The sequence below is a fragment of the Myxine glutinosa genome, chromosome 8 (genome assembly GCF_964187855.1).
Source record: "Myxine glutinosa chromosome 8, kmMyxGlut1.1, whole genome shotgun sequence".
NCBI lineage: Eukaryota > Metazoa > Chordata > Myxini > Myxiniformes > Myxinidae > Myxine > Myxine glutinosa.
The window spans coordinates 166,938,934-166,962,778 of NC_136268.1; the positions used below are offsets into that span (position 1 = coordinate 166,938,934).

Here is a 23,845-nt window from a genome sequence, read left to right on the forward strand (position 1 = left end):
CCTCCATAGTTTCACGAACATTGAGTAATGCTGATAGGAACATGTGCAACACAAGACTTCCTAAAATCCACGATAACTTCCTTAGTTTTACTGACATTGAGTAATGCTGATAGGAGCATGTGTAACACAAGACTTCCTGAAATCCACGATAACCTCCTTAGTTTCACTAACATTGAGTAATGCTGATAGGAGCATGTGTAACACAAGACTTCCTAAAATCCACGATAACCTCCTTAGTTTCACTAACATTGAGTAATGCTGATTGGGGTATGTGTAACACAAGACTTCCTGAAATCCACGATAACTTCCTTAGTTTTACTAACATTGAGTAATGCTGATAGGAACATGTGTAACACACGACTTCCTAAAATCCACGATAACTTCCTTAGTTTTACTAACATTGAGTAATGCTGATAGGAACATGTGTAACACAAGACTTCCTAAAATCCACGATAACTTCCTTAGTTTTACGAACAATGAGTAATGCTGATAGGAACATGTGTAACACAAGACTTCCTAAAATCCATGATAACTTCCTTAGTTTTACTAACATTGAGTAATGCTGATTGGAACATGTGTAACACAAGACTTCCTAAAATCCACGATAACTTCATTAGTTTTACTAACATTGAGTAATGCTGATAGGAACATGTGTAACACAAGACTTCCTAAAATCCACGATAACTTCCTTAGTTTCACTAACATTGAGTAATGTTGATCGGAACATGTGTAACACAGGACTTCCTGAAATCCACGACAACTTCCTTAGTTTCACTAACATTGAGTAATGCTGATTGGAAAATGTGTAACACAAGACTTCCTAAAATCCACGATAACTTCATTAGTTTTACTAACATTGAGTAATGCTGATAGGAACATGTGTAACACAAGACTTCCTAAAATCCACGATAACTTCCTTAGTTTCACTAACATTGAGTAATGCTGATAGGAACATGTGTAACACAAGACTTCCTAAAATCCACGGTAACCTCCTTAGTTTCACTAACATTGAGTAATGCTGATAGGAACATGTGTAACACAAGACTTGCTAAAATCCACGATAACCTCCATAGTTTCACTAACATTGAGTAATGCTGATAGGAACATGTGTAACACAAGACTTCCTAAAATCCACGATAACTTCCTTAGTTTTACTAACATTGAGTAATGCTGATAGGAGCATGTGTAACACAAGACTTCCTGAAATCCACGATAACTTTCTTAGTTTTACTAACATTGAGTAATGCTGATTGGAACATGTGTAACACAAGACTTCCTAAAATCCACGATAACTTCATTAGTTTTACTAACATTGAGTAATGCTGATAGGAACATGTGTAACACAAGACTTCCTGAAATCCACGATAACCTCCTTAGTTTCACTAACATTGAGTAATGCTGATAGGAACATGTGTAACACAAGACTTCCTAAAATCCACGATAACTTCCTTAGTTTCACTAACATTGAGTAATGCTGATAGGAGCATGTGTAACACAAGACTTCCTAAAATCCACGATAACCTCCTTAGTTTCACTAACATTGAGTAATGCTGATAGGAACATGTGTAACACAAGACTTCCTAAAATCCACGATAACCTCCTTAGTTTCACTAACATTGAGTAATGCTGATAGGAGCATGTGTAACACAAGATTTCCTAAAATCCACGATAACTTCCTTAGTTTCACTCACATTGAGTAATGCTGATAGGAGCATGTGTAACACAAGATTTCCTAAAATCCACGATAACTTCCTTAGTTTCACTAACATTGAGTAATGCTGATAGGAGCATGTGTAACACAAGACTTCCTGAAATGCACGATAACCTCCTTAGTTTCACTAACATTGAGTAATGCTGATAGGAGCATGTGTAACACAAGATTTCCTAAAATCCACGATAACCTCCTTAGTTTCACTAACATTGAGTAATGCTGATAGGAACATGTGTAACACAAGACTTCCTAAAATCAACGATAACCTCCTTAGTTTCACTAACATTGAGTAATGCTGATAGGAGCATGTGTAACACAAGATTTCCTAAAATCCACGATAACTTCCTTAGTTTCACTAACATTGAGTAATGCTGATAGGAGCATGTGTAACACAAGACTTCCTGAAATGCACGATAACCTCCTTAGTTTCACTAACATTGAGTAATGCTGATAGGAGCATGTGTAACACAAGATTTCCTAAAATCCACGATAACCTCCTTAGTTTCACTAACATTGAGTAATGCTGATAGGAGCATGTGTAACACAAGACTTCCTGAAATGCACGATAACTCCCTTAGTTTCACTAACATTGAGTAATGCTGATAGGAGCATGTGTAACACAAGACTTCCTGAAATGCACGATAACCTCCTTAGTTTCACTAACATTGAGTAATGCTGATAGGAGCATGTGTAACACAAGATTTCCTAAAATCCACGATAACCTCCTTAGTTTCACTAACATTGAGTAATGCTGATAGGAGCATGTGTAACACAAGACTTCCTGAAATGCACGATAACTTCCTTAGTTTCACTAACATTGAGTAATGCTGATAGGAGCATGTGTAACACAAGATTTCCTAAAATCCACGATAACCTCCTTAGTTTCACTAACATTGAGTAATGCTGATAGGAACATGTGTAACACAAGACTTCCTAAAATGCACGATAACTTCCTTAGTTTCACTAACATTGAGTAATGCTGATAGGAACATGTGTAACACAAGACTTCCTAAAATCCACGATAACTTCCTTAGTTTCACTAACATTGAGTAATGCTGATAGGAGCATGTGTAACACAAGACTTCCTGAAATGCACGATAACTTCCTTAGTTTCACTAACATTGAGTAATGCTGATAGGAGCATGTGTAACACAAGACTTCCTGAAATGCACGATAACTTCCTTAGTTTCACTAACATTGAGTAATGCTGATAGGAACATGTGTAACACAAGACTTCCTGAAATGCACGATAACGTCCTTAGTTTTACTAACATTCAGTAATGCTGATAGGAGCATGTGTAACACAAGACTTCCTGAAATGCACGATAACCTCCTTAGTTTCACTAACATTCAGTTCGAGATTACTCACCGAGCACGACTCTGTGAGGTTATGAACCTCATCCTCACCTCTTCACGCCGAGTCTTCGTCATTCATTGTCAGGCCAAAGAAGTTCGTGCCATCTGCCAATTTTACCAGGAAGTAGTTTTCTCAACAAGCAACACAATCACAAGTAAAAAGTGAATACAGATCGTCCTTCAAACATCATCTTGAGGAGCCTCTTCGTGTTCAGAACAAGTTACCAATTTGCCCTTTTGATGTTCTCCTTCACAAAGAACTTCATTCCATAACACACATGACTCTGTTGACAGACATCTTGGTTTTGCTTGGATTGTTTTGTCTGGCATTGTTATGATTCCCGTTATAATTTGTGTCGGGTAGACTATCATTGTACAATGTATCAGCATGCACCTATTATTTTTACCTGTTACATGTTTTACAACATGAAGGCTGCGGCAAGCTTTAACGACACCTATGTGCATGTATGTATATCTATATATGTTTCTGTGTTTGGATGGTTTCAAACATGGCGGCTCACACATGCAACAAAGCTCAGATGGAAGGATAAAGTGAGGAAGGAACTGAAAGGTTTCAACATCAAATAAAGTCACTGGTTTCTCGCTGTGAAGGTTAAAAATATTTGGAGAAGGAAACGTAAGGAGGGATTCGATACCTGTACAGAGAAGACTAGAGATGGGCAGAACCAGGTGTGCTGCTGCCAGTCAAGAAGGGGAGGTTAACATAGACACACAGGTACGCGACCACATCTACCAGAGATCCTGCAGACGATGGCAGACACAAGTCATCGCCAGACACAAGTGCCAGACAACTCGGGACATGTTGGAGTGAGACCCTAAATCCGAGGCCTTCTACCTCGGTCTGCCTGATGGCCTCGTCTCCTTGGCATGGCCTTCTTTAAAGGTTCAAGGTGTCACGATTTGTTGCACGTGTCTCATGCACACATCACATCTTTTGTGCGGTAGACGGAGGTTTGGTAATGAAGACACACCTGGTTACATGTGTTGATTTCCATCCCACTTTTGAGGTGCTCTTGAATCCTCTCCAGGTTGCCATTGCGAGCTGCTCGGAGGAAACTTGCGCTGGCATCTGTCTGCACAAAAGAGCACAAGCAAGTGAGGCAAGCAACATTGGGGAAACGGTTTAACATTGGTTGCTAAAGTATTAAGTTATCGATAGAAAGTGATGTTTTGACAACTTGATCAGGAGGTCAAGAGGAGGTCAAGTGATGCAAAGTCAAACTGTACCTCATGACTAATCGATCGGAAAGGGTGGAGGGTCAGACGGACGAGGTTGTAATTGGATGAAAGAGTTGATGGGGGTGAAATTGCTGCAGTTAAAATGTCATGTTCTATAAAGAATCACAATCAAACACAACATGGCACAGCATACACAGAACATAAACACAACATGGCACAACATACACAGAACATAAATACAACATGGCACAACATACACAAAACATAAACACAACATGGCACAACATACACAGAACATAAACACAACATGGCACAACATACACAGAACATAAACACAACATGGCACAACATACACAGAACATAAACACAACATGGCACAACATACACAGAACAGAAACACAACATGGCACAACATACACAGAACATAAACACAACATGGCACAACATACACAGAACATAAACACAACATGGCACAACATACACAGAACAGAAACACAACATGGCACAACATACACAGAACATAAACACAACATGGCACAACATAGACAGAACATAAACACAACATGGCACAACATACACAGAACAGAAACACAACATGGCACAACATACACAGAACATAAACACAACATGGCACAACATAGACAGAACATAAACACAACAAGGCACAACATAGACAGAACATAAACACAACATGGCACAACATACACAGAACATAAACACAACATGGCACAACATACACAGAACATAAACACAACATGGCACAACATACACAGAACATAAATACAACATGGCACAACATACACAGAACATAAACACAACATGGCACAACATACACAGAACATAAACAGAACATGGCACAACATACACAGAACATAAATACAACATGGCACAACATACAAAGAACATAAACACAACATGGCACAACATACACAGAACATAAACACAACATGGCACAACATACACAGAACATAAACACAACAAGGCACAACATACACAGAACATAAACACAACATGGCACAACATACACAGAACATAAACACAACAAGGCACAACATACACAGAACAGAAACACAACATGGCACAACATACACAGAACATAAATACAACATGGCACAACATACACAGAACATAAACACAACATGGCACAACATACACAGAACATAAACACAACAAGGCACAACATACACAGAACATAAATACAACATGGCACAACATACACAGAACATAAACACAACATGGCACAACATACACAGAACATAAACACAACATGGCACAACAGACACAGAACATAAACCCAACATGGCACAACATACACAGAACATAAGCACAACATGGCACAACATACACAGAACATAAACACAACATACACAGAACAGAAACACAACATGGCACAACATACACAGAACATAAACACAACATGGCACAACATACACAGAACATAAACACAACATGGCACAACATACACAGAACATAAACACAACATGGCACAACATACACAGAACATAAACACAACATGGCACAACATACACAGAACAGAAACACAATATGGCACAACATACACAGAACATAAACACAACATGGCACAACAGACACAGAACATAAACACAACATGGCACAACATACACAGAACATAAACACAACATGGCACAACATACACAGAACATAAACACAACATACACAGAACAGAAACACAACATGGCACAATATACACAGAACATAAACACAACATGGCACAACATACACAGAAAGGAAACACAACATGGCACAACATACACAGAACATAAACACAACATGGCACAACATACACAGAACATAAACACAACATGGCACAACATACACAGAACATAAACACAACATGACACAACATCCACAGAAAATAAACACAACATAGCACAACATACACCGAACATAAACACAACATGGCACAACATACACAGAACATAAACACAACATGGCACAACATACACAGAACATAAACACAACATGGCACAACATACACATAACATAAACACAACATGGCACAACATACACAAAACATAAACACAACATGGCACAACATACACAGAACATAAACACAACAAGGCACAACATACACAGAACAGAAACACAACATGGCACAACATACACAGAACAGAAACACAACATGGCACAACATACACAGAACAGAAACACAACATGGCACAACATACACAGAACATAAACACAACTGGTAAACTTTTACTTGTTTACCCTTGACCAATGATGCCAGCCCATGGCCTTGTGCTGTGTATAAAAGAAGAAGAAGAACCTTTAAATATAACAGAATAATACTGCATTTTTTAAAATAAATTTTCAAAATGGAGACCCCATTAACTGGTATAGCTCCAAGCGAGCTTCCAATCGCCATTGTGACTGCTGAATTGTCTTCATTTGTGACTGCAGGAGGCAGGTGTGCCAGGTTATTAGTGTGCTCCCAAGGGGAATCAAAAGGGGAGGTGCAGGGGTGGGTGATATCACATCCAATCGACCATTCTGACCACCAATTGGTCTTCATTTGGAACCGGACAGGAGAGGAGGCAGGTGTGCCAGGTTGTTAGTGTGCTCCCAAGGAAAATCAAAAGGGGAGAGAGAAGGGGTGGCTCGTGATTTCACATCCAATCTGCCATTCTGACCACCAAATGGTCTTCATTTGGAACCGGACAGGAGAGGAGGCAGGTGTGCCAGGTTATTAGTGCGCTCCCAAGGAAAATCAAAAGGGGAGAGAGAAGGGGTGGCTCGTGATTTCACATCCAATCTGCCATTCTGACCACCAAATGGTCTTCAGTTGGGACTGCGCAGGAGGCAGGTGTGCCAAGTGATTAGTGAGCTCCCAAGGGGAATCAGAATGGTGTTGCCGGTGATATCACATCATACTAAAACATGCAATTCGTGAGATCGAATCTCGTTTTCATCATTTCCATATACTTGTTGTTCCAAATATGGATTCCTCTATTCTGAATATGGATCTTCACAACCACAAACCGCACAAACCACAACACCACAAAATGGCACAGATCGGGGATCAAAACGAACACAGCAAAGCAAAGCTCAGATGAGCACATATTTCATCATTTTCAAACATCCTTGTTTACCAACTCACTTCCCAGGGAGTCTGCTGCTATTACTGCTCAGGACAACAGGAAAAAGAACTTTGTTTTGAAATATGAGTTGTAAACAATTATTATATTCTTTAAAATATAGAAATTTACAGTTCGTATTGCTTATCAAGAAATATGTAACTATTTAAACATATTTTGTGCTCACATGTACGAGACCATGGAGTCCATGTTGTATAGAGTACAATATTTCACATTGTCAAATCAAATTAGTATCGATGATGTGACTCAAACTCATTGAGTCAATTCTTATACAGTGTTGATTTGTTCACCGTGTACTACAAAGTCCTTGTTATTCAAGTAAAAGTTCACTAGTTATTATCTGCTCAAACTCTCATTCAAGTAAAAGTTAACCAGTTATTATCTGCTCACACTCTCATTCAAGTAAAAGTTTACCAGTTATTATCTGCTCACACTCTCATTCAAGTAAAAGTTCACCAGTTATTATGTGCTCACACTCTCATTCAAGTAAAAGTTCAGCAGTTATTATCTGCTCACACTCTCATTCAAGTAAAAGTTCACCAGTTATTATCTGCTCAAACTCTCATTCAAGTAAAAGTTAACCAGTTATTATCTGCTCACACTCTCATTCAAGTAAAAGTTTACCAGTTATTATCTGCTCACACTCTCATTCAAGTAAAAGTTCACCAGTTATTATGTGCTCACACTCTCATTCAAGTAAAAGTTCACCAGTTATTATCTGCTCACACTCTCATTCAAGTAAAAGTTCACCAGTTATTATCTGCTCAAACTCTCATTCAAGTAAAAGTTTACCAGTTATTATCTGCTCACACTCTCATTCAAGTAAAAGTTTACCAGTTATTATCTGCTCACACTCTCATTCAAGTAAAAGTTAACCAGTTATTATCTGCTCACACTCTCATTCAAGTAAAAGTTCACCAGTTATTATCTGCTCACACTCTCATTCAAATAAAAGTTAACCAGTTATTATCTGCTCACACTCTCATTCAAGTAAAAGTTCACCAGTTATTATCTGCTCACACTCTCATTCAAGTAAAAGTTAACCAGTTATTATCTGCTCATAATCTCATTCAAGTAAAAGTTCACCAGTTATTATGTGCTCACACTCTCATTCAAGTAAAAGTTAACCAGTTATTATCTGCTCAAACTCTCATTCAAGTAAAAGTTCACCAGTTACTATCTGCTCACACTCTCATTCAAGTAAAAGTTCACCAGTTACTATCTGCTCACACTCTCATTCAAGTAAAAGTTTACCAGTTATTATCTGCTCACACTCTCATTCAAGTAAAAGTTCACCAGTTATTATCTGCTCAAACTCTCATTCAAGTAAAAGTTTCCCAGTTATTATGTGCTCACACTCTCATTCAAGTAAAAGTTCACCAGTTATTATCTGCTCACACTCTCATTCAAGTGAAAGTTCACCAGTTATTATGTGCTCACACTCTCATTCAAGTAAAAGTTTACCAGTTATTATCTGCTCACACTCTCATTCAAGTAAAAGTTCACCAGTTATTATCTGCTCAAACTCTCATTCAAGTAAAAGTTCACCAGTTATTATCTGCTCACACTCTCATTCAAGTAAAAGTTCACCAGTTATTATCTGCTCAAACTCTCATTCAAGTAAAAGTTCACCAGTTATTATCTGCTCAAACTCTCATTCAAGTAAAAGTTTCCCAGTTATTATCTGCTCACACTCTCATTCAAGTAAAAGTTCACCAGTTATTATCTGCTCACACTCTCATTCAAGTGAAAGTTCACCAGTTATTATGTGCTCACACTCTCATTCAAGTAAAAGTTTACCAGTTATTATCTGCTCACACTCTCATTCAAGTAAAAGTTCACCAGTTATTATCTGCTCAAACTCTCATTCAAGTAAAAGTTCACCAGTTATTATCTGCTCACACTCTCATTCAAGTAAAAGTTCACCAGTTATTATCTGCTCAAACTCTCATTCAAGTAAAAGTTTCCCAGTTATTATCTGCTCACACTCTCATTCAAGTAAAAGTTCACCAGTTATTATCTGCTCACACTCTCATTCAAGTGAAAGTTCACCAGTTATTATGTGCTCACACTCTCATTCAAGTAAAAGTTTACCAGTTATTATCTGCTCACACTCTCATTCAAGTAAAAGTTCACCAGTTATTATCTGCTCAAACTCTCATTCAAGTAAAAGTTCACCAGTTATTATCTGCTCACACTCTCATTCAAGTAAAAGTTCACCAGTTATTATCTGCTCAAACTCTCATTCAAGTAAAAGTTCACCAGTTATTATCTGCTCACACTCTCATTCAAGTAAAAGTTTCCCAGTTATTATCTGCTCAAACTCTCATTCAAGTAAAAGTTAACCAGTTATTATCTGCTCAAACTCTCATTCAAGTAAAAGTTAACCAGTTATTATCTGCTCACACTCTCATTCAAGTAAAAGTTTACCAGTTATTATCTGCTCACACTCTCATTCAAGTAAAAGTTAACCAGTTATTATCTGCTCACACTCTCATTCAAGTAAAAGTTCACCAGTTATTATCTGCTCACACTCTCATTCAAGTAAAAGTTAACCAGTTATTATCTGCTCACACTCTCATTCAAGTAAAAGTTCACCAGTTATTATCTGCTCACACTCTCATTCAAATAAAAGTTAACCAGTTATTATCTGCTCACACTCTCATTCAAGTAAAAGTTCACCAGTTATTATCTGCTCACACTCTCATTCAAGTAAAAGTTCACCAGTTATTATCTGCTCAAACTCTCATTCAAGTAAAAGTTAACCAGTTATTATCTGCTCACACTCTCATTCAAGTAAAAGTTCACCAGTTATTATCTGCTCACACTCTCATTCAAGTAAAAGTTCACCAGTTATTATGTGCTCACACTCTCATTCAAGTAAAAGTTAACCAGTTATTATCTGCTCACACTCTCATTCAAGTAAAGGTTAACCAGTTATTATCTGCTCACACTCTCATTCAAGTAAAAGTTCACCAGTTATTATCTGCTCACACTCTCATTCAAGTAAAAGTTCACCAGTTATTATCTGCTCACACTCTCATTCAAGTAAAAGTTCAGCAGTTATTATCTGCTCACACTCTCATTCAAGTAAAAGTTTACCAGTTATTATCTGCTCACACTCTCATTCAAGTAAAAGTTCACCAGTTATTATGTGCTCACACTCTCATTCAAGTAAAAGTTCAGCAGTTATTATCTGCTCAAACTCTTATTCAAGTAAAAGTTCACCAGTTATTATCTGCTCACACTCTCATTCAAGTAAAAGTTTACCAGTTATTATCTGCTCACACTCTCATTCAAGTAAAAGTTCACCAGTTATTATCTGCTCACACTCTCATTCAAGTAAAAGTTCACCAGTTATTATCTGCTCAAACTCTCATTCAAGTAAAAGTTTACCAGTTATTATCTGCTCACACTCTCATTCAAGTAAAAGTTCACCAGTTATTATCTGCTCACACTCTCATTCAAGTAAAAGTTCACCAGTTATTATCTGCTCAAACTCTCATTCAAGTAAAAGTTTACCAGTTATTATCTGCTCACACTCTCATTCAAGTAAAAGTTCACCAGTTATTATCTGCTCACACTCTCATTCAAGTAAAAGTTCACCAGTTATTATGTGCTCACACTCTCATTCAAGTAAAAGTTAACCAGTTATTATCTGCTCACACTCTCATTCAAGTAAAGGTTAACCAGTTATAATCTGCTCACACTCTCATTCAAGTAAAAGTTAACCAGTTATTATCTGCTCACACTCTCATTCAAGTAAAAGTTAACCAGTTATTATCTGCTCACATTCTCATTCAAGTAAAAGTTTACCAGTTATTATCTGCTCACATTCTCATTCAAGTAAAAGTTTACCAGTTATTATCTGCTCACACTCTCATTCAAGTAAAAGTTCACCAGTTATTATCTGCTCACACTCTCATTCAAGGAAAAGTTCAAAAGTTATTATCTGCTCACACTCTCATTCAAGTAAAAGTTAACCAGTTATTATCTGCTCAAACTCTCATTCAAGTAAAAGTTTACCAGTTATTAACTGCTCACACTCTCATTCAAGTAAAAGTTAACCAGTTATTATCTGCTCAAACTCTCATTCAAGTAAAAGTTTACCAGTTATTATGTGCTCACACTCTCATTCAAGTAAAAGTTCACCAGTTATTATCTGCTCACACTCTCATTCAAGTGAAAGTTCACCAGTTATTATGTGCTCACACTCTCATTCAAGTAAAAGTTTACCAGTTATTATCTGCTCAAACTCTCATTCAAGTAAAAGTTCACCAGTTATTATCTGCTCACACTCTCATTCAAGTAAAAGTTCACCAGTTATTATCTGCTCAAACTCTCATTCAAGTAAAAGTTTACCAGTTATTATCTGCTCAAACTCTCATTCAAGTAAAAGTTAACCAGTTATTATCTGCTCAAACTCTCATTCAAGTAAAAGTTAACCAGTTATTATCTGCTCACACTCTCATTCAAGTAAAAGTTTACCAGTTATTATCTGCTCACACTCTCATTCAAGTAAAAGTTCACCAGTTATTATCTGCTCACACTCTCATTCAAGTAAAAGTGAACCAGTTATTATCTGCTCACACTCTCATTCAAGTAAAAGTTCACCAGTTATTATCTGCTCACACTCTCATTCAAGTAAAAGTTAACCAGTTATTATCTGCTCACACTAGTAGTGTATATATGTTGCTTCTGGGACACTCTCATTTTCACATTGACTTACATGTTAATTTTCCCCTCCCTCATTGCCCCTAAACACCTCTATTTCTCTCACCCTGTTCTTTACGAACCTTCTAACCTTTTGACATGTTATCCTTATTCATTAGACCACTTAAACAATGGTCCTTCTGTGTGAACCTGTGATCCTTCTGACCTTATGGACCTTTTAACCTTTTACTCTTAATATCATCTGGTGAATCATCTTTGACCCACTCAAACAACGACCCTACAAATATTTGTTTATGCGTGGGAAATAATTTAATTCTCTTGCCACTCCCTTCACCATCTAATATATTAACAAAAAAGATGTTTGAGTTTGGTTCTTTATTAAGATATTTTAACTGAGCTAAGATAAAATGGTAAACCTCCCTCAATGTTCTTGTTTGAGCGCCTCCAGTGCCGCCCACTTTTTGGTAAGCTCCGCCCACTTTTTGGTAAGCCACGCCCACTTTTTACTAAGCCCGGCCGCTTTTTGTTAGGCCACGCCCACTTTTTGCTATGCCCCGCCCACTTTTGCTAAGCTCCGCCCACTTTTGCTAAGTCCCACCCACTTCATAAACTCTTCAGCATTGTATCATTTCCAGGTAATACATTACATCATTTTCAGGGAATTTCCATCACATCATTTCCAGTTAAGACACGCCCAGGTTTGCCCAGGGAATTTCCACAGGAAATGACACACACCCAGCCCTTCTTATAAAAGGCACCGACCACACAGGCTTTTTCAAACACGCTTTCTGCTTCACTTGAGAATGGACTACTATGCCGAAATGGAATGGGATAACTTTGCTATTCCTTGGAGTCCTACTACCTGTGTAGAACTCAACCTTCAGATTGATGAACTGGACTCGAACCTCTTATCAATGGAGGTAAGTTTGTTTATTTATTTATTTATGTATTTAATTTTTTTTTTTTTTTTTTTTTTAGATGAGACTCATGTAAGAGTTAACAAAGTTTATTTTAATATTCATAGAGCTTGATTTATACAAATAAAAATATTGTATTAAATTAATACATTGTTATTTTCTTTCACAGGAAATTGTATTTTTTTTTTTTTTTTTTTTTTTTTTTTTTTTTTTTTTTGTATACAGAATCGAGGCTCGCGAAAGAGCTAACATTTACTTCACAAACAAATCAACCAGACAAACAAAATATATAAAAAGAGGGAGCGGAAGACAAGATGGGGAGAGAAGGGGAAGCACACACACAAAGAATTAAGTTAAGCACCCCCCCCCCCGTTTTTTTACAACCTCGCACATTACAAGTTTGTTGTCGTCAAAACAGTGTAATATACCCATGATATTGCTATATTTTCTGGAGAAGTGATATTATGGTCACATAAAAACATAACAATCATGCCGTTTTCAATATTTTATTCTGAATAATTTAAGGTGAAATTTTTTGGGAATTTTAGGCATATTTTCACCTCAATTTAAGTATGGAGCTATAGGTCCATCACGGACAGTGTGGATGACGTTTATGTTTTCTAACGTACAGTCATTGTTCTGAGAAGACCTCTAGCGATCTTTGCGTCAATAACGTGTGTAGGACCCACGTGATCGGATCACTGACTCAACCAATCACTTTTTTTCACTTTGATCACTCAATTTCATCAATGGATAATTGCTAATGTCATACCAATCATTATTTGATCTCACATACCTTAGAATATATGCCAATGTATACATATACACAAAGAATATATATTAGGGGGTGCTTACCTTAATTCGTTGTGTAGGGGTGCTTAACTTAATTCTTTGTGTATATCTGAGATACGAAATGAAAATTCTGCTTTTAACACAACTTGGGATGAAGTTATTTTTTTGTTTGAAGACTTTTTGAACAACCAAGACCCCCAGAACGAGTTCTACCTTGATGACCCAGCCAAAGAGTTATACCTTGGAGATCCACAAAATCCTGAAAAAGAGTTTTACCATGATGATACTTGTTGTGAGTTATCAAAACAAAACCCACTGAACAAGTTCTACCTTGATGAGCCAGAATACAAGTCATACATTGGAGACCCACAAATTTCTGAAAATTGGGAAAGGGGAGTTCTCCCTGATGGTCCGCAGTTATACTATGTGAGACACATCATAGAAACCCTAAAAACTTGTGAAATGGGAATTCTCCCTGATGGTCTGCAGTTATACTATGTGAGACACATCATAGAAACCCTAAAAAATTGGGCAAGGAGAGTTCTCCCTGATGGTCTGCAGTTATACTATGTGAGACACATCAAAGAAACCCTAAAAAATTGGGAAAGGGGAGTTCTCCCTGATGGTCCGCAGTGATACTATGTGAGACACATCATAGAAACCCTAAAAAATTGGGAAAGGGAAGTTTTCCCTGATGGTCCGCAGTTATACTATGTGAGACTTATCACGGAAACCCCCAATATTTCTGAAAATTGTGGTTCTACCTTGGGGACTTGGAAAGATGGTTATATTTTTGGAGACTCGGAATGGGGGTTTTGTTTTGATGACTCGGAATGTGATACCTATCTTGGAGGCTCAACAGGAATGTGGTTATACCTTGGGAACTTGGAAAGTTGGTTTTATTTTGGAGACTCTACCTGTGGGGTCCATCTTGGAGACTCTTTGGATTCTAAAGCAATGAACAATGTTCTTTGTTTAATGACGCTTGATTTAAGCAATATCAAGAAAGTTCGAGGAAGAAAATTCTGGAAAATTCTTTCTTCCCATTTCTACTTCTTCAAACTTGAAAGCCTTGAAAGACAGAATTGGTAGAAGAGGAAAAAAAAAAAAATGAAATACATATTTTTAAAAAAGAAGAAAAAAAAGATTATGTTAGGGTTTGGGTGGGATTTTGAATGTGAGGGTTAGGGATGGGGTTGGGTTAGGGATGGGGTTGGGTTAGGGTTGGGATTTTGAATGTGAGGGTTAGGGTTGGGGTTGGGTTAGGGATGGGGTTGGGTTAGGGTTGGGATTGTGAATGTGAGGGTTAGGGTTGGGGTTGGGTTAGGGATGGGATTGGGTTAGGATTGGGATTTTGAATGTGAGGGTTAGGGATGGGTTGGGGTTGGGTTAGGGATGGGGTTGGGTTAGGAATGGGGTTGGGTTAGGGATGGGGTTGGGTTAGGGATGGGGTTGGGATAGGGATGGGGTTGGGTTAGGGATGGGTTGGGTTAGGGATGGGGTTGGGTTAGGGATGGGGTTGGGTTAGGGATGGGGTTGGGTTAGGGATGGGGTTGGGTTTGGGATGGGGTTGGGTTAGGGATGGGTTTGGGTTAGGGATGGGGTTGGGTTAGGGATGGGGTTGGGTTAGGGTTTGTATATTATTATGACTCACTCACACATACACAAAAGTTAAGCCCCAACTGGAAAGTTGAGGGATTCTGTGTTTGGGGTTCACAGATTTAAAAACGTATCCCCATTATACACACACAAAAGTTAAGCCCCAACTGAAAAGTTGTGGGTTTCTGTGTTTGGGGTTCACAGATTTAAAAACGTATCCCCATTATACACACACAAAAGTTAAGCCCCAACTAAAAAGTTGTGGGATTCTGTGTTTGGGGTTCACAGATTTAAAAACGTATCCCCATTATACACACACAAAAGTTAAGCCCCAACTAAAAAGTTGTGTGATTCTGTGTTTGGGGTTCACAGATTTAAAAACGTATCCCCATTACATTTTATTTATTTATTTATTATTTTCAAGGGTATTATCTGCTTACTTGTGTTTTTTGTAATTCTTGTGAGTAAAATGAACCCAAGATTTCTTCTCCATTTAAATCATATAATTTGTAGGTCCAAGGGACTGTATCCATTACATCAATGATTTTAAATAATTCACGAGTCCATTTTTGTGTATAACCTTTCTCAAAATGACTTTTCCATTTGTATATTCTTACAATATCACCAACTTTGAACTTGGGCTTTCTCAAATTAATCTCCTTTTCATATTCTAATTTTGTAAATGTTTCCAATGGTTTTGATTTTGTTGATGAATGAACTGTATTATTGTAATTATCTACAATATCCTGAATTAAATACACCCATTTTTGAGAACCGAGTTGTGTGAATTTTTTATATAGTCTCTCTTTCAAAGTACGATTAAAACGCTCAATAACAACTGCTTTTCCTTCATTAAAGGTGCTGTATAATTTAATACCCTTCCCCTTAAGAAATTTCATGAATATTTTGTTATAGAACTCTGTTCCCTCATCAGTCCATAACTTCTTTGGTTTCCTTTTATCCCGATCAAATATTAGCTTAAAGGCTAACATTAAAGTATCACCCCTTTTATTTTTTAAAGGGACAACCCAGGCAAATCTACTCCTCAAATCAATAACGGTTAAAGCATACCTGTATCCCCTGTCATTATTCAATTCAATTAAATCAGCGGACCATATGTGGTCGGTGTATTTAGAATAAACCTTCCTTCTTTTAAACTTTGTGATTATAGGTTTGTGTAATTCTTCAGCCAAAAGCTCCTCAGTCTTGATGACATCATTAGAGCCTAATAGTTTTTTGAGGAATAACCAAGACCAAGTTTCAATTTAGCATTTATCAAATTTCTCACAATAAATCTATCAACTTTCTCTCTCAACGTTGGATTTTGTATCAAAGACAAATTATACAACATTTCGCTGTCGGCTTTATGTTTTTCAGTCAACGTAGTGGTTTTCCCATAAGCAATATCATGCTTCATACACACTTCGTCAACCCTATTTGTAGGTTTAGACCAAGGTTTAGGATTGTCAGCCTCATCTAATCTTTTATCCAAGTTTGTTCCTGGACCACAGAAAGAATACCCTGGAAGGTGTAATTCCCCTGGAATTCCAGTTGTTGTAAATTTACTTCCTGACAGAAACTTTTGTATGTCTCCTCCTCTTTTAGGAGAGATGAATTGGCACTTTTTAGAGCCACATACTTGACATATTCCTTTTTGATAAACTCTATTATTTTTAGCTTTAACATAAGAGATATTTTTAGATTTAGTTTTCTTTTTACATTTGAGACAATAACTCATATTTATTTATCAGAAAAATTCCGACAGAGTATCAAAACCTTTTTGGTTTTCAACATATACATTTCAATCTTTATTTTTAAAACATAAAGAATCCTAAGGAATGCCTTCACTCTCTCCTCCATTTATTTACAAATAAAAACTAACTAAAGTCAATGACACCAACATCATCAATCACATAATCTTTTCCTTCTTCTTCTTCTTCTTCTTCTTCACCACTTTCTCGTTTAAATCTCCTCCCTGAAATTGAAGACATTGACGTTGTTATTTTTGAAACCATTATCTTCATAAGAGTTGTTAATTCTTTAATTTCCTCTTCGGTGCGTTGAGATTGATTTATTTGCTGTAATACACTCAATCTTTTACGAATCTCACTGATTTCCATCTTTTTATATTTTTCCTCCCTCTCTCTTTGCTCCCTTTCCTCCCTCTCCTCCTTCTCCTTTTTCTCCCTCTCCTCCTCCTTTTTCTCCCTTTCCTCCTTCTCCTTTTTCTCTCTTTCCTCCTTCTCTTCTTTAACTCCTTCCTCATTTATCTTAGCAATTTTTGATATCAATATTTTCACAGCATTCATTCTTTCTTTATTTTCCTCTTCGGTGATTTGAGATTGATCTTCTTGCTGTAATACATCCACTCTTTTTTGAATCGCTCTGATTTCCATCTCCCTCTCCTCCCTCTCTCTTTGTTCCCTCTCCTCCTTCTCTCTTTTCTCTCTTTCCTCCTTCTCTTCTTCAACTCCTTCCTCATCCCTTGCTACCCTTGAGTTTGAACCCCAAAGAATATTATACATATACTCATCTGGATTTTGAGATATTCTTGTATCTATAATTATTTTTCTCATAATAGGATACCAATAAGATTTGTTGACGATTTCTAAAAGAGTTTTATATTTCATAACTTTGAGAAGTTCATTTTTATTTAATATTTTAAACAAGTCTCTATTTGTGGGTTTAACAATATCAGTATAAGGCCAGTTTTTAATGACAAAATTCCCATGTATATGCTCCAAATCATAAGGTATGTAATACCGAGCACCCTTTTCTTGTAGGTATCCTTGAATACAAAAATTATAATTCTCTTGTAGTCTTCTTTCTGCCATTTATGTATCAGAAATATATGTGAGATTAATATTATGACAGGTAATACCACCCCATCTTCCCACTACCAAATTGGTTTGTATTCCTTGGCTTTCTATCCTTATCTCATTACCTTCCTTCTTTGTCATGCTAACCATCGCCATACTATCATATATTTTTCTTTTCTTAAACCATGTATTTGTTGTTTATTAATTGTACTTCCACATAAATCCTTATCCTCACCAAGTGGATAATATTCTTCTTTACGAGACTGATTAAAATCATGTAGGTCTTCTATGTTTATTGAAAAAGACCAATTATACCCTAAATCAGGCATATCATACCCCCATTTATAAATTCGCATATTAACTATATGTCCTTCTTTATAAAATTCAATTGTAAGCAGGTAGTTAAATTCAATGAGGAAAGGTGTATGGTCAGTATAACCAGGTGTTGTGGTTGTAAATTTTACTTGTTTAACAAAACGTGCTGTTTTCTTTAAAATATATATATTGTGATAAATCACTTAATCTAATTAAGTCATTTGCATCTGTAGGGTTTGGATAATTGATTAATTTATAAGTATTCTTCATATTAATATTTTTACTTACACTATATTTTTGTCGTTCAGCCTGTGCCTTTGTATAATAATTTGATAAATCAATATCCTGAGAGGATTTTCCAAAGATAGAACCATCTTTTCCAACATAAGTCATTTATATTAGATTAAAAATGATATCATAAAAATTTTCATTATTGTTGAGTTGAAATAATACATATAAACATAATTGACCACAACATTTAGAATTAATTTCTTGAACTTGAAATGTTTGATAAACACCATTCTGTAAGAATTGTATTACTTCAACAGGTGGTGGCATACCATAACTATCAAAATAATATTTATCCTGACTATTATGAATACAAAACCAATGAGAACCATTCTGTGTGTCTAAATTCATAATAATATTCTTTGTATTCTTATTTATATGTATTAATTCATCTCTCATACAAATAACCACATTATCAATTTTTTGTGTTTTACAATACTTAGCTAGTTCTATATTTGACGTTGTATTCTTTCCAAATTGTTTAAACCATTTATCCATTTATTTATGAGAAAGATACAATCCATTACCCCGTTTAGTTAGTTTAACACCCGCTTGAGCGATAGAGGAAAGCATATCTCCAACCAACAATCTAGCTTTATCAGGTAGACTTTCAAGTTTTTGAGCAAAATCTACAATTACACCACTTCCACTAATTTGTTTCTCCAACTCCTTGTTATGTCTTTCCAATTCTTTTTGAGCTTTTAGTTGTGCCTTCCTTTCGTTAGCAGTTTTTACCGCTGCTGAAATACCACCAGTCAATGCTCCCACCGCACTTAAACCAGCAAATAAAGGAATTAGAAACGGGAGAAATCCTCCTCTTGACTCGTCTATTGAATATTTCTTTAACATAGGTTTCGTCATTTTAATTTTAAGAGATCCAACATCATTTAGTGTTTGTACTTGTGTGTGTGTGTGTGAGTAAAACATCAATTCTTACAGCTCCTTTTCTTTGAATTGTATTAACATTAATAATACAAGGCTTTTGATTTTGAATACAAGATGTTAATTTATTAAGATTGATTTGATTAACATATACCCCAACCATTTATTTATGAGAAAAAACCTATGTGATATTAATCATAACACCATTATCTGTATTAATCTGTAATTCTGTTTCCTCCAAAAGCAAACAATATGCATTAACCTCTTCACTCTCCCCTCTTTCAATGTATAGAGAAGTATCCACTCGATTAGACTTTATAGTTTCCTTTTGAGAACTCAGGTCAATTGCGTAGATTGTATAAAGTTTTTGAAACGCAACCATATCCAAAATAGGATCATTATTACCATTACTTTCACACACCTTTTGGTAGGACTTGTAGGCTTCCGCATAATCATTTTTTCCCCAATCAATTTCCAATCTATCTCGCGGATAAAATGTGCCATCAAGAGAAACCCGAAGTTGTTTCACCTTAGCATTATCACTCAGCGCATTATTCTTATCAGTGCCTTCATCTCCATCTGGTTTCTTAAAAATGAGCCATAGGTATCGTGGCTTTCCTTGAAGAACACCTAAATTCCAAGTGTAGGTAGTGTGTTCCAGTTTAACGTGTTGACATCTTCTTTTAAGGTATGATACATTTAGTGGTTTCTTTGAGTTAAGTCTTCTATTTAACATCTCTTCCGTTTTAAGATTAGGAGTATATTCACTAATATACCAACACAAATCATTAATAACAAATTTATTATTATCACCAAAAGCATTTTGAGCCCCAAAAAGCAATCTATTTACATTATCATTCCTTTGTAGTTGAAATCTAATTTTAAGACCATACAAAACTTTGTCATAATCACAAAATCCAAATATACCTTTCAGAGGTACTGCTACGGTAAAACTATTCTCTGGTTTTGTGTCATCATTATACATTGCCTTCCTTTGACTATAACCGGGGTCAGCATTTGTTCCCGTTGACATATCAGGAATAAAACCTTCAACAGCTCCCTTACCCATTCTATCACTAAACGAATATAGTGTAAATTTCATCATTTCAGATGTAGCAGAGACATAATCAACCGCTTCAACCTCTTGTGTTCCAATATACAGGCGGACACTGTCAAACATTTTCCAGAAGAAATCATTTACGAGTGTAGCATTAGTATTATTCGCAGCCTTAGTGAATTTAAATTTACACAGCAAGAAACTATCAGCTATATTCAAGTAAGTTTGTTGATTATTTATTTCAAAACTTTTTGTTCCGTTTGAATTCCAGTCTGTTCCTGTTATAGCATTTACCTTAAAATAGTCTTCCTTTTTTGTGGAGTTTGAAATGATAATTGTATCATCCAAATCATAGATACTATCAATCGCTTCCATACTTGTATTTATATAGTATTAAAATCGTTGAAACCCTGACCCAAGTATTTTAATGATTTTTTGTCGTTCTTGTGAAGATAGTTGAGTTTTACCTTTTTTTATTTCTTTGATTGCTTGTAATTTATGAGACTCCTTTTGAGCATCTTTTATACTCTTTATAGCACCCGCAACGGAGCCCACGGCAGAAGCAGTTGAACCAATTAGGTCTTTATGTTTAAGGATGGTTGAACCAATACCCATTAGAGTATCAATTATCCCATCTCCTTTATTTCGAAATTGATGGCCTACACCTCGTTGTCTCTTAGGTTTATAGTATCCTTTACCCACATACCTTGTATAGTATGGTGAAAGGTACATGCCCTCCCCTGTAATTATTTTATATTTTCCCAACTCATGTTTTCTCACAATAACCATTATTTATTTATTGAAAAACTTCACGTAGGTGAATTCTGATGGATATAATTTCATCATTAAAGGATATCATACGATTATCTTGGTCGGTTATCCTAAAATTTACTCTGTATATGGTTTTTCCTGACACAGGTAAATAGACAAGATTTTTTGGTTCCATATTAAATTTATAACCAATCGGGGTTGAGTATGCACTGAATGAAAATATTGTATTTGTTCTTATTCCATCGTTATAAGCACCATCAATCAAATCACAATGAATTAATACTGAATTTATACCGGAGGATATTTGGATAACATTATCACTGTAAAACGTCATCTTTTTTGAAGAGAAACCCAATAGCTCTCTAAACGAATTTTCAATCGTGAAATCAACTTTATAATTATTTTTAAGTTTAATAGTTGATTTTGAAGTGTGTTTTTGAATATGTATTACAATATTTTTTGGTTCATCACCTTTTTCTTTCATAAGGCGAGAGACTTCTGAAGATATTTGAGAAATCTCATAGGCTTCAGGTGAAACGGTTATAGTTTTATATCCACTTCCTGGATTATAACTAAACTTGTTGTTTTTCTCTGTGATATTAAAAAGGGTATTGTAAGTTTCCATTGACAACAAAGATGCCTCATATGATGTAAGGGGGTCAAGTTGTAGTGGGTAAGGGAATGAAGCTGTGTAATCGCTCGTTGTGAAATTAAAACTAAGAATTGTGCTTCTCATCTTATTTAATATCTAATAAAATATCTTTGTATTGACATTTATTAATTATTTTCATGTTCATCAACTGATTTAAAATGGCTGAGGATTCATTAAAACAATTGTTGTTTCCAGCCTTCTTACTACCTAACAACAATAATAGCCTATTAACTAATTGTGATGGGTCATTTGGAAGAAAACTAACACCCGAACCAAGCTTACTTAAAGCATCAATAATATGTTTCTCCTTCTTATTCTTCTTACTTTTACCAGCAACAGAAACTCCATAATCAAGTGCATTTAGCAACTCAATATATACCCTATCTTCCTCTCTTTCCATATCAAGTGGTTCCTCAAAATATTTTGAACCGCTGAATCCGGGGTTTGTTAGAAGAAACATTAATCTTGGAGTTAATTTAACATTTGGTTGAGTAGAACTCAAGAACATCAATTCATCATTAAATATCAATACCTTTTCTTCCACAAGATGAAACACTGCTGGTTCTTCTGTTGGAATGAGACCTGCTCTGGTTTTTGAATCTGCCAAATATTCATTGTTTTGAAGAGCTTCCACTACATAATTAGGGGGTTGATTTACCTCCTCAAGTTTCTGAAATAATTCTTCATCATTATATTCTAATTTTCCAAGTTCTTGTTTTGTTATCTGACTAAAATCTTTGAGCATTTGAAGTTTTTTCGGAGTAAATTCTACCGTGGGAACTGTAGGGTGTTGAGTTTTTAAAAGCGGTTTAAAAAATTTCTCTTGTTTTCTTTCAAAGGCTTCTTCACCAGTTAGTTTCTGTCTCCGTTTCTTCTTTATCTCTTCCTGTTGCTTTACAACTTTTGAAACCAACTCTTGATGTTCTTTAAACTTTCTTGCTCTTTCTTCGGTATTCATTTTCTGTATTTATTTATTGAAAAATATCATTTAATGAATTGTAAAGGTCAATGGGAAAATTTTCCTTTTCTTTGTCATTATAGTAAATGTGTTGAAATAAATCCTTTTCTTTAAATATTTCATCAAATTCTTTATTGGTATTAATACGAGTTGTTATTTCTTCTTCACTAATACTTGTATCTCTGCTTTTCATACGTTTGCGTTGAGTCTCCTCATCGATATCAAAACCGAATGATAAAATCTTAACTCCATCACCACACAATTGTTTAATAATTTGTCTCATTCCTTCAGGATTAGTTTCTAAAATCCCAAGACCATTAGATTTTACTTTATTTAACTCACTCTTACAATGTGAATATTTTGTAGAACCAAGAGAGACCTCCTCAAATATTTGACCTTCGTTCCTCAATCGCATATGTTCCTCCATTGAAATGTAGTAATAATCTTTCCCTTCTACTTCTCCTGGTCGCTTTGCTCTGGTTGTAGTACTCACAAAACGAATCATAGGGTGTTTTTAAAAAAAACTTACAATCTTTTCATTTTTACTATTCAAGAGTTTAGATTTATGAAAGTTCTTTCCAGAAGCAGATTTACCCACAAGGTTAATAATAATTGTTGTCATTTATATAATATGTAATTATGTTTAAAATAAAAATAGATCCTTTAATATCTCATCTTGTTTCACAACAATATATTTATATTTTTCAATCGTGTGTTTCATATAATTTTCAAATTCTT

The 23,845-nt window shown here is 35.7% G+C and overlaps 1 protein-coding gene across 1 annotated transcript in view; it reads right to left on the minus strand.

The window, feature by feature from the left end:
- LOC137433066 (ankyrin-3) overlaps positions 1-23,845 on the minus strand; it is a 482,046-nt gene that overhangs the window by 402,510 nt on the left and 55,691 nt on the right. Inside the window, exon 2 of the mRNA XM_078784014.1 lies at positions 4,060-4,161. Coding sequence (XP_078640140.1) covers positions 4,060-4,161 — 102 coding nt within the window. The remainder of the gene's footprint in view (positions 1-4,059; positions 4,162-23,845) is intronic.